Raw genomic sequence first — 15,540 nt, 5'->3', positions numbered from 1 at the left:
GCAAAGTTTTATATTCAAGAGGCCTTCTTCAATTTTTGTTTTAAAGTGCACAAATTCAAAAAATTACGCGTTGCCATTTCTGAGATGTCCCAAACACCCTTATAAGGTAACAACTATGGCACCAAACATAAAGCAGCACACTCAGAAACAGTTCATTCATCCTGCTTTCAATGAAAGGAAATGTGTCAAAAACAGTAGAGTTGTATTGTTCTACTCAGGAAACACCCAAATCCATCACCTACAGTCTACACCACCCACATCCTAAAGCCAGCAAAAGTCCCGATTTGTGTTTACCTATGTCTTACTTAAAAACAATGAGAATTCCATGTCTTAGCACTTGTATATCAGATGAACGCACCCCAACGCAGCTGAAGAAATGGTATTACACAGCTGTACGGGGAGGCCTGTCAAGGTCAGACCAAAACCTTTCTATCTGTGCTTGACTATTCCTTAAGGAAAGAACATCTTTAAGGAAGCCAAGGAGAGACAGCACTCCGCAGTTTTCATTGGCAGGCAAACCAGAGTACAAATGAATTCTTCAGATAAGTTTCAGGATAGGTTTGTTTTTGTTTGGTTTCAGGCACTCATATAAGATGCCACGGGCCAAGTTACATCCAGGAAGAAGATCCAGAGAAGGAGAAGTGGTGGTAAAAGAGAGGTCACTCACATGAAGCATCGTAACAGAAGGTTAAGCAAACCAGCTCCAGCCAGAGGACATTCATTACTGCCTGGGCTTCCATGCTCAGCCTTGTGTTCACCTGAGAAAACACAGCAGCTGGAAACTTGCCTAGATCTCACCCGAGCAAGAGAGGTGTAAGACAACCCCAGTGAGTAACGGGCCTGCTGGGCCATGATGATCTTTTTCCTGGTCAACTGCCTTGTTAAGATTCAAGTACAAATGCCAGTTTCTCAGGTTGCTTTGTTATCCCCTCTCAGTTAATCAAGATCCTTTTCTTCTCTCTCTCATTTCCTTCAGATACCCAGTAGTTTCCTGGTGCAAAAAAACCTTCTTTGGAGCATCTTAAAGCACTATCCAGGTATTAATTTTAAAACCATAGGAGAGAAGTATTATTCCCACTTCATAGCAAAAAATGGCTTTAAGGTTCAAAGTTCATTAATGGTACAAATGCTAAAGATGTGCTTTGTTTTAACTGATACGGTTTGTTTTGAAAGAAGTACAAGGGTAGCAGTCTGATCTAGCTGAGAACATGCCAAGGACACCACGCCCACAGCGCGGACACGCTCCCTAGCCTCACCGAGTTCACACCACTTTGGAGTTGTACCAGGCATCCATGGTTTTGGTCATATGACCCCAATTTATCACAAGTTTGACTTCAGAAGAGATACTAGCAGTTAATTAAACTGACTGTGCATTTTAAAATCATCACTACCTATTCAGGATTCCTTTTTTTTTTCCCCCCACCAGAGGGAACCAGCTGTCCAACTCTGCTATAACCATTATCTTGCTGTATCTTTTTTATGTGGTATATTCAAGCTGGGAGGCTTGCTTGTTTGTTTCCAGAAACAAGCGCCACATAGAAGAGTAACTTTGGAAAGATAAGCTAAAAAAAACAACAGAAAACCAACAGAAACCCTACCAAAAAAACTCCATCGCAGTGAGGAGCCACGGCTGCAGAGCCAACTCCAGTCACTTTGTGCCCTCTGGATCTTGCACCAATTTCAAGTCCCAGGTCTCAAATACGCTGATTTCCACTTGAAAAAAAATCAACAGAACAGGCCCAGCAAGCTTTATGTGGCAAATTTCCCCCTATTTGCAAACTTAAAAACGCACAAGCCACCTCAAGTCCACAGAGATGAAAACTGCCCAAGATTATGAAACTTGCACAGAGATACTCATTTCGTGGCTAATATTATTTATATAACTGATCCAATTTATTACCCTAGGTTGATTGGTATAACCCTAGGAATCCCAAACAAAATTAGAAGAGTTTCCCAGCTGTGACAATCCAGTTGGGACATATTCAGTCAATGCTGGCAAGAGCAGAGCGAGAGTCCAAGGTTCACGGTAATGCATACAACTGTGGCACAAAAAAGAAAACGCTGCTTTAAGAAAGATGAGAAAAGTAAGACGCTGACGGAATGTTACAAAATCACAGAATGGCTTTGGTTGGAGAGACCTTAGAAATCATCTATTTCCAATCCCCTGCCAGGGGCAGGGCTAACGAGGCTTTAGGGGGCTATTTTCAAGTATCTAGTTTGTGCTTTGCAATTTGTATGGTTCACAAGCCAAAAAGTGTTAGGGTTGAAATGCTGCAACACCAACTGCAACATCTCTGTGGAAAACAGTCTTTTGAGGATTTACAGTCTCCAACAGCAACACCATTATTACACCTCACCCAGGTGTGCCTCTATGCTACCGAATTAGTGGATACATGAAACTCTCTTCGCCTTCGATTTTCATCCTGTATTTTTTTCCTTTTCTTTTTGAAACATTGAGTTTTAAAATAGCCTCCATAGCCAAAGTATTACAAAGTACTCTTGCCAAAACCTACTTTCGTAGTAATCTGAGGCTGAGGGTTAGCTTCTTAAAACGTAAGCCAACACAGAATTAGAGAGGCAGTAAGCCAACCTTTTAACAGCATCTTTTAGGCCAATCCTTACGACCACGTTCAGGTTTTTCTTGCAGTTAATGCGGGGTTGTAATTCAAATTTAAGTGTATTTTCACAGCAGTTTCCCTGCTTTTCCCTTCTTGGTGTAAGGAATCATGCGAGCTGGGTGGAACAGGAGAGGAAATAAAATGTAGAGAAGTTAAAAATTTGAATACACAAGCTCTTTTCCTCTAACATGCTCAGACATAGGGGAGAAAACCAAAACTCTGCCATCCACATGTTTCGTAAGGAAAAGCAGGCTAACTGCTCAAAGATTTACTTATCTCTTTTTTCTTCCCCCATGATGGTTTACTGGAAAGAAGTTATCAGTTAATTTCTGGTTAGGAATGTCCTGCGTAACTATGGGAGCCTTGACCCTATTCATAGCAGGAAGGAAACAGTTTTATGAGTGAGAATTTGATTCCCGACAACAAGCACCCACCAAGGACAATAAAAAAGCAGGTTACAGCAGCTTTTACAGGACAGTCACAAACGCCGTCCATTTTCCTATCTCGGCCATCCTTATTTCCCACACTGGTCTTTTCCCCTCTGATAGGTGCAAGGACTGAAGTCTTAAAGGCTGCAATCACCTTAAAATCACCCCTTGGGAATTCAACTTGTTTGTACATGATGCAAGAAAATTGGAATTGGAAGTGTCGTTTGTAACAGAAGTGTAGTTGAAAAGAATATCTGCATTTCTCTCTGCCTTTAAAACATTACGTGTCCAATATCTCCCTGGAGAATTGTCTGCTGTCCCCCACACGCTGCTTTAACCAAGGCCAGTGCTAAGCCTTTAGCTGAAAAGGCCACACGCCAGCACACCCAGACCACGAATCCTGGGTGTACACGTACACGCTCAGGGTTGGGAAAGAGGAAAACGTCAGCATGGGAAGGGAGACCGTGTAAGGTATTAGAATGCAAGCCCAAACCCACTGCGTCGTGCAGCGCAATTGTTCATGGATTGCTGCGGTCAGACTGTCTCCCCAGGGCTTGGGGAAGGAAAGATACCGCATTTTCAGACTGTCTGTGATTCCTCTCACCCCAGGTTCTCTGACAGACCCCCGTGACCTCAGCTCCATTCCTCCCAGCTCCTGCCCTGCGTTAGTTCCAGGGCTGGGGTACATTGCGGCTCTAAGGAGGCTGCACAGAATAAAATGTCTTTGGCAGCATTTCTCGTCCTGCTTCTTCATTTTTGTTCCGTTTTTAAAAGTTACTAATAGTTTATTTAAGGGGAGGAGGAAAGAAGAATGTGCCCTACATGCCAGGGAAACTTTTTCTCCTGGATTCTCATAGTGGCTCTTTGCCTTAAAAGGGAATCTTTGCTCAGCCTCCGGATGCTGCGCTGAAAACAGTCGGTGCCAAGGCATGGCAGGCATGTTAAGGATGACAAATGCCATAACATTATTTTATAATGCTGCTTCTCAGCAGAAAGCCCAGAACAATTCTGTAGGGCCAAACTGAGTTTTAGCTGGTGCTGCTGGCAAAGCAAGGAGAACACGGGGCACCTGCAGTACTGTCTCCAGGACATCAGGATTCTCCCTTACTTCTAGAGGAATCCCCACCCACCTCACACCTCTCTCTCCTGCACCCTTTGCCTGCTAATCCCTGGTGTCAGCTCCATTTGCCCCTCACAGTGTGGCAGCTGCATGGTAACTGCCTTCTGAAGTCCAGTGCTGGGACGTTCAGGTACTTGCTGATGGCTGGGTACTGCTGCTGCTCCTTCCCTTCTGCTTAGGCTGCCCCATTTTCTCTTTAATGCAACTCTGGGAAGAACGAACGCAGAGGCATGGCCAGGCTTGCAAACAATTTGGTTAATACTACAAAAATGCGTAGAGTGCATTCTTGTGGTAAAAACACGCTGGACTAGAGTTTCCTTTCTTCTCCAGGCGTACCTGCCAGAAGTCCTCCCCAAAGCAGAGGCTGGACCTGCCCTCTCTGTCTGCCTTTGAGGAGGGCCTCCTGGAAGCAGGACCCTCACACAGGTTCAGCTGATGGGAACAGGGCCCCAGCACCATGCAGGGTGCAAGTAAGATTACTTCTGGGAGCCAGGGATGCAATTTAGAAGGAACCATTCACCAGCAGAAGGACAGAAAGTGGTCTTATCCCACTCAATTTTCATTTTGAACTGTTTCTTCTACCTTTACACACAAAAAAGCACTCACGTAGCCAAAGTAGGAGATGCCAAAGCAAAGTCTCAGCAAAATTCTTGCCCTAATTTATGATTTAGTACAGTCCAGAGTTTTGGTAATCTGAGGACTAGGAAAGTTAAAAAAAGAGACAAATCTTTCCTAATGTTTATACTCAAGAGCTTTACATGGAGCCAAATTAGGTCTGTTGTAAGAGATGCAGTAGGTCCCAGATTCAGAGTATTGCAACAACTAATTTATCCAATGCTTAGAACAAACTATAGAGCAGAACACTGCGTCATAGGTACCAGAGTCCTGAGCGTGTGACAGAATTGGGGTGTTTTCTTCTTCTTTATGTTGCTTTTAACTCTCCAACTGTGGGTGAGCTCTGGCCAGCTGACAAAGCAAACCCTAACCTGAGCAAAACAAAGCAAAGACCTGCTTGGAAACCTATCTCTTAGGGTGTTTTCCCTGTTGCAGCAACTCCTCCCCAGGAGGGTACTTTCAGAGCAGACCTCGAGAGCACATGGGGCACAAAGGGATCAGAGAGGCTCTGCTGTGAAATTCCACAGGGCAGCCCTCCAACAGCATCTCTACCCAGCCCTTTCTGAAATTCATCAGCTGCAAACACAGGCTGGAGTCTCCTGTTCTGGGCTTTGTCTTGTTAACACGCTGCTCATTTTAGTTCCCAAGCACACGCTCCAAAGTCATCAGGATGCTACTGTATCCTTGTCACTATTAGAAGAAAAGGTCATTCCTATTGTAGCAACTAATTCTTCCTTAACCATCCACCGATGGGCTCCCTACGAATCCTCCCAAACTGCAGCTAGCAGTCGGAATAGGATTCAGCTCACCTAACCACAGATATCTGCATACATGAAGATTTATATCTGAATTACTTACGTCCTTTTACAGGCAGTAGAGATAAACAGTGTTGTGTGTGTGTGTTTTATACCAGACCTACATCTCCACCCAAAGCAGAGATCTACAGCATAGCTTAAATTTCGGTAATTAAAACGCAGGCAAAGGAGGAAAGGGGCTCTCAATTGAGAGCAGACAAAGGCAACTAGCCTACGGTGCAGAGGGAGTTGTGAAGAAGAACCATGAGAACAAGTAATCTGCACCAAAGTTCGAATGCAAGTAAGTTATAACACTCAGAATAGCATTCTTTTTTTTTCCAACCAACATGATTTGAAATTCTGGAGTCCAAAAGAACTGTTTGCAAAGAACAAGGAAAAACTAGAGCCCATCCAATTAGCAACAATAAATACGCCTGTACCTCTCAAAGTTTTTAGACTCTGCAAAGTGAGAGAAAATGTACTGCAGTAAAAACAAGGAAACTTCTTCATTAACATATCTATTACCTGTGTGCTTTCAGACATATCCATTAACTTCAGTAGTTTTTTTCCTGGCTACTTTCTCTGCTGCGATCTTCCACTGAAATACACTTAAAACTTATTTTGACTTCTGCATTATGATTAAATTCAAGTTCTGGCAGCAACCACTCCCCTTGGTTATTCTGATGCAACCCTCTTATCTTCCCAGAAGAGCACATGCGGTACATTTCAGTGCACCTTTGCAGGGAGGGAGTTCACCACCAGAGCACATAAACCACTGAAGACGCTACTCGTTATCTTCCAACCCAAACTGTACAGCTGGCAGACTGCAAAGGTATCTTTTCTATTTCTCTGAGCAAATTTGATTTGGAACCCTCCTGGCCTCGTAAATGTGAGATTTCACAACGTAGCTTGCACAGAGTTGCTTTTCAGAGTAGAACTGTGCTTTAATAGCTAGGAATTATTTCACCATGGAAACCTGGCTTCAGCACTCAGACTTCTTGCTATATAGCCCAAGATACACAAATGCAGACAGCCTGCTCTGCTCAGAGTACCAGGCTGCAGACAGGTTTGTCTTTGTACACAAGTGTTTGACTTTCCTCACAGCCCTTTTCCCACAAAAACATCCATCCATCTAATAGTGCTAACTAGATTTAGGTGCTAGCACAGCCTAACAAAAACCTACAATGAAGGACGTGTGTTAGAGATGCAAGCCAAGCTCACCACCTTACTCACGTACCACGTTTCGGAGGACAGGTACATACAATGTCAATGTATTGTCAACTGAATTTTATAGTTCTGAACATTTAAAAAGTACAAGAGGGTTTTAAAATACACTTTAACACTATACTGCGCAGTACGAAAGGCACTACGGGCTGCAAGATGCAGTCCCCAAGCAGTTAATGGGAACACTCACTGTGAGTCAGTGCTCCCAATAGATAAATACTTCTCAACATGGTGCAACATGTCAGCTTGCAGCTGAGCTCAGCCACAACTGCTGCCTCTCAGCCCAGCTCCCCAGAGGCAAGGAACAGTAAGGGGCTCTTTCTGACTTCCGGCAGGACCGGGCAAGTTGTGGTTATTGAGGCACAAAACATGCCCTGCACTGGAAGGCTACGCTGGCTGCTTCTGTTGGGAATAGGGAAAACTAGTTCTGCCTTCTGTTTTGCTACTTTGTTACATACAGTTCCATCTTTGAAAACATCATTGATATGTAATCATACAGGAAAGCAGGATTTTAACAGCTGAATCTTTCACGTAACAGTCTAGTGTACATCTGAAACTATAAGATGATTTAATAGGCCAGGAAAGTGCCAAGGGCACAAGTGACAGCATGCATAGATTGCATTTGTAACTACTTCAAATGTTTTCATCTTTGTGTAGGAGCTTCAGTAACGTCTTACATATATAGCATGGGAAAAAACTATAGCTTGTCTTCACTACTCACAAGCAATTTTGCATGCCTGCACCTGTGAATTTATTCTTAAAGCCCTTGTACTAGAACACATGTGCCTCTTGTTGCACACAGCTGTGAGGAGCTCATTAGTTAACGAACAGGTTGGGCAAAGAAAGACCAGTGTGAAGCAGCAGCTCCAACTGAAATACAGATCCACGGCATCAAGCTTGACAAACTCATCTCTTACATTTTAAGTGATCTACAGCATTTTTATTAGGAAAGATATTTAATTGCTAGAAGTTACAACCGCTCACAGTCAGTTCTCACTCAATAGCAGCTTTAAGGATCAAGAATGAATTTATTCTTTCTTTTTACCCCCCTCACACCTCTCAATCTTTTTTTTGTACATAAAAAGTCAGTTCAGGGAAATCCAACCTCTCCTGGCGTACCTCAGATCTTGTGATAACAGAACAGCACTTTTCAGTCTTAAAACAAACTGCCTTGTTAAAGGAAGAAAACAATTCATAGTTAGAAGGCACAAAGTACATCTCCTCACGGGAGAAGAGTTGGAGGTAGAAGGAATTATCTTCGTTAGCTAACTTTCATTAATGAATGATACGTACAAAACATTTGCTAATTGAGCCATTAGTTAATTTTTAAACTTTGCATAAGAATGATGCAATGCTGCCTGTTTGGTTTTGTCGTCAGTAACACACAGCCCTTTCAGTATTTCCCTGCATTTACGTACAATAGAAGACAACAAACCTATTCAAAATGTAAGCCCCACAGAATTATGGGCCAAAGTAGAGAACATTTGAATGACTGATAAAAATAGTAGGGGGAATAACATTTTAATTACTTGTACAGTTAGATCTACCACTGTTAATTAGCTCGCAAGACAGCAGTGATTCCTGCCCCTGATTTATTACTTTCCAGGATTCTCCAAGGGAGAAGGAAAAGCTGAAGTAGAAACACCTTTTCAGACACATTACAAGGTAGTGATGTTCAAACTAAGGACTTCGTACAATGAGGAACCAGAACGACCTACTTCAAAAATTTCCTTTCCCTCGTCTTGCCAAATGCATCCTGCTGATTCGTAGCATGTGCCCCTGTAAGTCTTTGCAGCTCCAAATCTGGGATGTGTGGTCACATTGGAATCAACAGCAAGTCTGGTGAGTATCTAGTGAGTGGAGCTAACAAGGACACAGAGCCACCCCTCTTGGCATTTCAATGTTGAAGTCACCATGAAGAATCCCAAGCTTCCTTTCTTCATTAACTCCAACTCTCCATGGCCTGCTGAGATTATTTTGTTCAGACACTGAGCTCTGTTAGAAGCTTTTTTTGTTTTTTGTTTTTGTTTTTTTTTTTAAAAATGTTTCATCTCTACCTGCCTTCCTGAGGACAGGCAGCTGCACTCACTGCTGATTCTTCCTTATTTAAAAATATAAGGAACTGGAGACATCCACAATGTTCCTTCCACCTGGGGAGCAGCTGCTACAGCCAATCCCTGTTGTCTGAGCAAAAGCACTTCTGCACCGGTGTCAGTACCAGAAAGAAATGAACTTGCAAATTTAACAGAGCAGCATTTTCAAGCAAGCTCAAACAACCTACCTCCAACCATTGTTAATGGACCCCACTACTTCCAAAAAGCAGTTGTTCTTCAAAAAGGAAAGGGTTAACCCATACACCCAATACCTTACTCTTTCCAGAGACTAGGTGCTGGCAGATCTTAAGAGCAAAGTTTTATCTTCTCTCCTATTTGCTAAAGTCTTCGTTAAGATTCTGTTGAGCCCCACAGCACCAGAGATTAAGAAAAAAGATTAGGAAAAACTTTTCAGCAAGAAAAAAAAGCTTTATCAAACTCAGTTTGGTGTAGTCACAGAAGATGATATACAATAGGAAATCAGACAGATTTTGCTTTACCTGTTTAGGGAGATGACAACTACCATCAGCAAACTGCATTCCTAACAGCACACCTCTTCAGCAAAGAGCATCAAGAATCAAAAGAGAAAAGCTCTTCTGGAGATTTTTTTTTTCCCCACTTTAAGTCTACTCGGGGTGCACTGATGGTTTAAGATACCACAGAGTAGTGGATAAAAATTTCATGTGTGAAATAGATTCTTTCTCCATAAAGAGCAGTACTGGAAAAAATGGGCTATTATAACAGAAGAAGTAGAGACAAACCAGGAATTGTAGCCAGCTCCCAGAAGGATGATTGCTGCACGTTCATGCTTTGTGCACATAGATATCTGAAATCATCTTCCAGGCAGCAACAAGCAGTAGCTAAGATCATAGAGGAAATACTGTACTGAAACAGCCACATACCAAAGAAACATGATAAAAGAAGGGTGGATGATTCCAGAAGTTTCAGATTACAATCAAATCTATTCTTTCTAAGCTGTCCACAAGGAATTTCCAGAAGAATACAAGGAGGACACTCATGCTCCTAAAACAGAGGAAAACATTGTTAATCCTCAGGCAGACACCCATCCTATACTAGCTCTCAAGATACCTTGCAGGGTTATTTCGACACACAGAGGAATTTTAGCAGTCATCTCCCTCTGGCTATCACTTCACCGGATGTACAACGCGTAACCAAAATACGGCTCAATGTTGTGAAATACCTCTGAATGAAGAAAGACCAACTTCTTCATTAAGCTAGTACACTGTACGTGGTTCGTAAGGCTTCATAAACACACCAGGATCGTGACACTCCTGCAGCGCATGAAAGCGAATGAACTGACAAGTATCCCAAGGAATGGAGGCGTGCCGGCTGCACAGGTCTGCTCAAGAGACACAGCCTCTCTCCAGAGGGTAGCTCCAAGTCCTGAGCTCCAGAAGAAGAGCAGGCCGGTAGATACCTTTGACAGAGATATCTGACAGCTTGTAGCAGAGCTGAGTTTCAAGAAAAACATGACCAACTCTGCAGCCTCCACCAGAAGCGACTTGACTACCTGCACACGCAGGGAACTGCCTGCTGGAGCTGAGGATGGGACCCTCTGAAGGGCCTGTCCTGGCTGGGGGAGTCCTCTGCAGCATACTCTGCCCTGGGCCAGGACACTCAGGTGCAAGAATGATCTCCCAAAGCCCGTCCATGCTTTCAGACGCATGGAAGAGCTACCCACAAAGCCCCATGTCCTAGTCACACCTTGCCAGAGCACAAGATGTTGCTGTCCCACAGTGCCTTTTGTCCTCCAAGTAGCACAGCAAGAGTCCAGTGGCTGCCACTGAACAAGAAATCGCCTCCTGTTACAGAAATATTCTGCGAGACACAGCAGGACAATTAGTGATGTCAGTTGCCCTGAACCACAAACATTTTGAACTATTTTGGTACAATGGAAAGTTGTGGGAGGGAGAAGGAAGAAGCACAGGATAAAAATAGCTGACATGGTTTTGCCTACGAGCCCCCTCCCAGGACACTGCCTTCTCCCTTCACTTCTTCCTACTCTCCTCCAACTCCTGCATTAATCAGATTAGGTAGCGCTAATTACTTATAAATACCGTACATTAGACTAACTTGTTGAAAAAGTTTCAACCTAAAGTAGGATATAAATGGATTTATTTTTAAAATACTTGCTTTAGCCTTGCCGATACACACAAGCACCACACGCATTTGGCTGCGTGAGCCGAGGCAGCCCCAGCAAACATGCTCTGCTTCTACCCACCTGTATCTTGTTTCATGAACATGTTTAGGATGACTGCACGATCACTGAGAAACAAAAGCCAATGTCAAAATTAAGCTGTTTCCTTTCTGATCTTGCTATGAATTATTTAAGGAAGGATTTTTTTTTTTTTTAATTTCAAAGCGCTAGGTGTAAGAATATCTGTGCCATCCAGAATGCCAACACAAGCTTGTCAGTTCATCTATGATGGAATCATTTATCACACTATCACAAGACAAATTGCCACATTCTTGAAAAGTGACTGTAAAAATTCCATTTTATTGGTACTGCCCACAGTAAGCATGCCTAACACAGAAAGTTCTTTGTTTTTTGGTTTGGTTTCCAAATCAATCCCTGCACATCACTGTAAAACAGAAGGCTCTCTCAGGAGAGATATAGTCCAGGATTAGTGAGGGAACAGATGTACATAGAAAAAGTTCTGTACTTCATCAGAAGTAATTAAACAACGGTATCACAACTCTGTAGCCTGCATCACACCTCTTCTGCGACACCGTATCCTCAATTATTAGTCAAATATCCCAGAGGGACTAGGTTTCACTGGATGCTGGAAAGAAGATACATATCAAGTATTTTCCAAAATTCATCCATACAGGACCCGCAGTGCTACAGCACAGCAAATGCTGCAGTTCTGAGCTGCCCCTGAGTGCCTGAATCAGGACTCTGCCTCTGACACAGATAGTTCAAACCGCATCCTCACATCCCCACCCGCAGCTCTGAACAGCAGTTGCCAGTTCACACGGCCAGCTCAGTTACCCGTGGGGACCAAGAAGGGGAGATGCCTCCTCCAGCTGAGCTTTCCCTTCCATTTCTGCCATTCAAGGCCAGTAAAAAGCACACTTCTACATAGTCATCAGCAGTTTTTACAAATAGAACAATATTCAAGGTTTCTGCATTGCTCTTTTTTCCCTTTTTTTTTTCCCCTTCTGCCTCTCTTCTCTAGAACCGCCAACTTGTAGGAAAAAACACACAGGACAACTGCATCCCTTTTGGAGTGTTTTGGTTTTTTCCCCCCCTTTCCAACCACGGGCTAAAAAAATTACACACAGTTCATTACAGGAGAGGGGAAAAAATGAGATCAACATATTTCAAAAACATCTGAACTGAAATGAAAGCCCTAATTAAGCACTGGGCTAAGGAACACACAACTTCAACTCAGCTGCACTGTGATTAATTTGAAAGGGGAGATGGCACTTTTCCAATGGTATTTTAATTTTTTTTTTTAGATCATTAGAAGCATGGAGTCTTGGTTCCACCCCTTAAATGTTAAATATAGTTTGCTAGCCCATATGATGAAAGATATTTGCATCTCCAAAGTTCTTCATAGTTGAATCCCTAATAATTTAAGAGTAACAAACCTAACAGTCGCTTTCATAAAAAAATTAATTAGAAAGGCTGAGAGCACATCTGCTGCTTTTGTTACATTTTTCGCCCTTTCTGGTTCAGTTGTCTTCCTCACACTCTTTTCAACACTTCTCAGGTGCTCACGTTGGCTGCTGCTTCTCGTGAATACCCTCTGTTTCCCTTCCAGAACCCATTTTTCCTTTGGCAACACTTAGTCCTAGCGTGTGACGCAGGCACTATTTGGCAGCAGCAACCAGGAGGACCACGACCTACATCACCAAGCAGTGAGAACAGGAATACCGAAAGCTTCCAGAGAGCTGGTTACTTACAGGCATCCACAGCTCACTGAACTACTGTACAAAGGGCTCACTGTGGAGGAAAGTTATACTACTTCAGTATCTTACAGGAGAACTGAGCCTTCTAATGGCCAACCAGTAAATCCTCAGAGAGACAGAAGCAGAGGATAAGTCAGAGAGAAGATGAGCACTCTGTCCCTTCTCAAGTGCAACGTTCTACAAGTGCTTGGGGGCCTGTGGAGCGATGCTGCGGTGGGTGGGAGAGGTGACGACGACAGTACCCAGTTTCGCTTGTGAAACAGGACTAGAGCACAGTAAGCTGTTCATAACATCAGGCTACACACGAGCAAGATGTCTGTGATCTCATCCACGTGCCACGGTAAGGACGGTTCAACACAAGAAGAGTTGCTTCACCCAAAATTTAGCATTGATTCATCTTCTGCACGGACTACAGGAAACTCAGTCAGCAGTGTTCCAGGAGGACAGGCTCAGAAGAGGTATTTGATTGTCCTGCACTTACACTGAAATAGATGGTCAGCCATTCCAACAACTGTAGGATCCATCTTATTTAACTTCATACACCTACAACATCTACGCCAACAAGAGCACCAGGCTGGCAATGCACCTCTGCATTCAGTCACATGTTCAAGCGTCCTGTTCTTTTCTACCAGCAATGAAGTGCACAAAGCTCAGCTGTGGGCGTCTACATTCAAGAAATCCCTCCACAGCCGGCACCAACAAGCCACTATTTTTAACCTAAACCAGACCCCACATGGTTCCCTCTTCTACCATCACAGGGCTCCCATTTTCTTAAGCACCTGATTTTTGCAGTAAGGACACTTGGGTGACTTGGTACTTACATGGGCTCCTAGCCAGTCACTGGACCCTTACACCTTCTGAGCTCTTAGCAGAATATGAGTTTCTATTTTTACAGAACAAAAACTGAACAGCAAAATTAAACAACACATATATATGCAAGAAAAGAACTAAGAGAACCAGTCTAGCATCTAAAGAAAGTTTGTGACTTCACACTTCTAAACTCTAAAAGGAGGTAACTCAGAATGAAAAGGCATATTAAAACAAACCAAAAAACCCACAATATACTAATCACCTCTATCCAGCAACAGCTGCAGAAAGATAAGCATTTGTTGTTAATTCCCAAGTCCAAAATATTTCACGTACAAAAGCAACTTTTTCCTGCTTTCACCATAGCTTTATAGCACGTGTAGTAAAGAAACATCAAGAAGAAAAAGCAAATAAGGTTACGTGCAACTTCTGCATGTACTCCAGTTGCAGGAGAAAGGAAGAGCTTTTGTTACGCTTTATGAAGAAGCGCGCACTGAACAAATCTGAGATCTGCCCCGCTGCTAAAGTCGCAGGAAGTTACCTATGCTTTACAACAAACTGCCAGAGATGCCGAACAAAAGCCTTGGCACTACTTCCCTACAGAGGCACCCATCTATTTACATCTGGGACTGCTGCCAACAGAGCAGCTACCAAGAACTTCAAAAGGCTCCCAGCATGAATAGCAAGCTGCTGGCCAAGGGATTTTATGATATGACCAGCTGCATAACACCATATTGAATGGTGTTAACCCCCCCAAAAAAATACCAAGAATGGATGTTAACCCTGTTAAATGTTGAGAAAGAAACCTGAGTTCCCTAAACTAACGTTTTCTACAGGAAGGTATTTTTTTTTTTAAACAGAAAAAATGCGAGTGTAACACAGCACTTCTTGAAAAGCAGCTCCAAGCGGTTCTTATCGAGCTGCCTGCACCAGTGAACGTGCCTCATTTACACGGCAGGTCCATCCCGGCTTTAATAAACGACTCCCCAAACCCGTCTGGGGAGAGAAGGCGTGAGTCAGAGGAAGAGAGGGATAATGTTTCTGTTGACAAACATTTAACAATTGGCAACCAGTAGTAGGAACGGGGACAAATGAAAGCTTGCCAAATGAAGTTACGCTGGAGGAACAAGGCTCCTTTTTGGAGCAGCGCTGCCATTCTTCATCCAGCCGAGAAAATACCCAACCGCATTTAGCCAAAATAAAAAGCTGCAGTTGTTGAAGAGCGAGGCTACTAATCCTAATGTTTGCAGTGACGTTTTTCTCTGCAAACCAGGACGGGTTTGAACTCCTCCGAATCATATTACTGCACATCCTCTGCCAAAGTGTCTGGTTTTGGTCTCAGCAGTCATACACGTCTCACTGTTCACGTAACTCCTGAGCCACATGAGCAATTTTTTCCCCTCATCTTACACGACATTTCTGCACGAGACATGCCAAAGCACGTGCGGAGCCTTGGTCAGACGCCTTATTCGGGAGAACCGGGACCTTCGCTGCGTGCCTGTGCCCAGGAAGCCCGGCTCACAGGGAGCAGAGACAAGCCCGGACCGCAGCGCTATGGGCGGACACACGTCTCTCCCCGAGCGGCTACCGCTACTCCAACTTCCACCCCCGGCTGCCGCGCAGGACCCGGCGGGGGCCCAGGGCACCCTCGCAGAGCGGCACGAGGCACCTTAACCCTAACCCGCGGCACACAGCTCCCCCTGCCCTCTCCTCCTCCTCGCGGCCGCCGAGCCCCTCCTTACCGCAGCACCTTGCCCACCGCCTGCAGCACCATCTTGCAGCTCAGTCCGGCCTTAGGGCTCTGCGGGAGGACGGGCCGTTCGGCGGGCAGGCTGCACTGATCCCCGACCATGGTCCGGCGGAGCGGGGCGCCGCGGGGCACGGCTCGGCGCACCGCGGCCTCTC

At 44.1% G+C, this 15,540-nt stretch overlaps 1 protein-coding gene across 4 annotated transcripts in view; it reads right to left on the bottom strand.

Moving 5' to 3' along the window:
• Window positions 1–15,540, bottom strand: part of MOB2 (MOB kinase activator 2) — a 131,275-nt gene that overhangs the window by 15,651 nt on the left and 100,084 nt on the right. The window contains exon 1 of one of the 4 annotated variants that reach the window (XM_021403455.1): window positions 15,378–15,534. The exons of 2 other annotated variants lie outside the window; for them this stretch is intronic. In XM_021403455.1, coding sequence (XP_021259130.1) covers window positions 15,378–15,487 — 110 coding nt within the window. In that variant the 5' untranslated portion in view covers window positions 15,488–15,534. Of the gene's footprint in view, window positions 1–9,794; window positions 9,821–15,377; window positions 15,535–15,540 lie in introns of those variants that run through there. One more of the 4 variants, XM_021403459.1, reaches the window with a different exon arrangement.

This window comes from Numida meleagris, chromosome 6, assembly GCF_002078875.1.
Source record: "Numida meleagris isolate 19003 breed g44 Domestic line chromosome 6, NumMel1.0, whole genome shotgun sequence".
Classification (NCBI taxonomy): Eukaryota; Metazoa; Chordata; class Aves; order Galliformes; family Numididae; genus Numida; species Numida meleagris.
The sequence above is the reverse complement of the archived record's forward strand: the minus strand, read 5'-3'. Positions and strand labels throughout refer to the sequence as shown.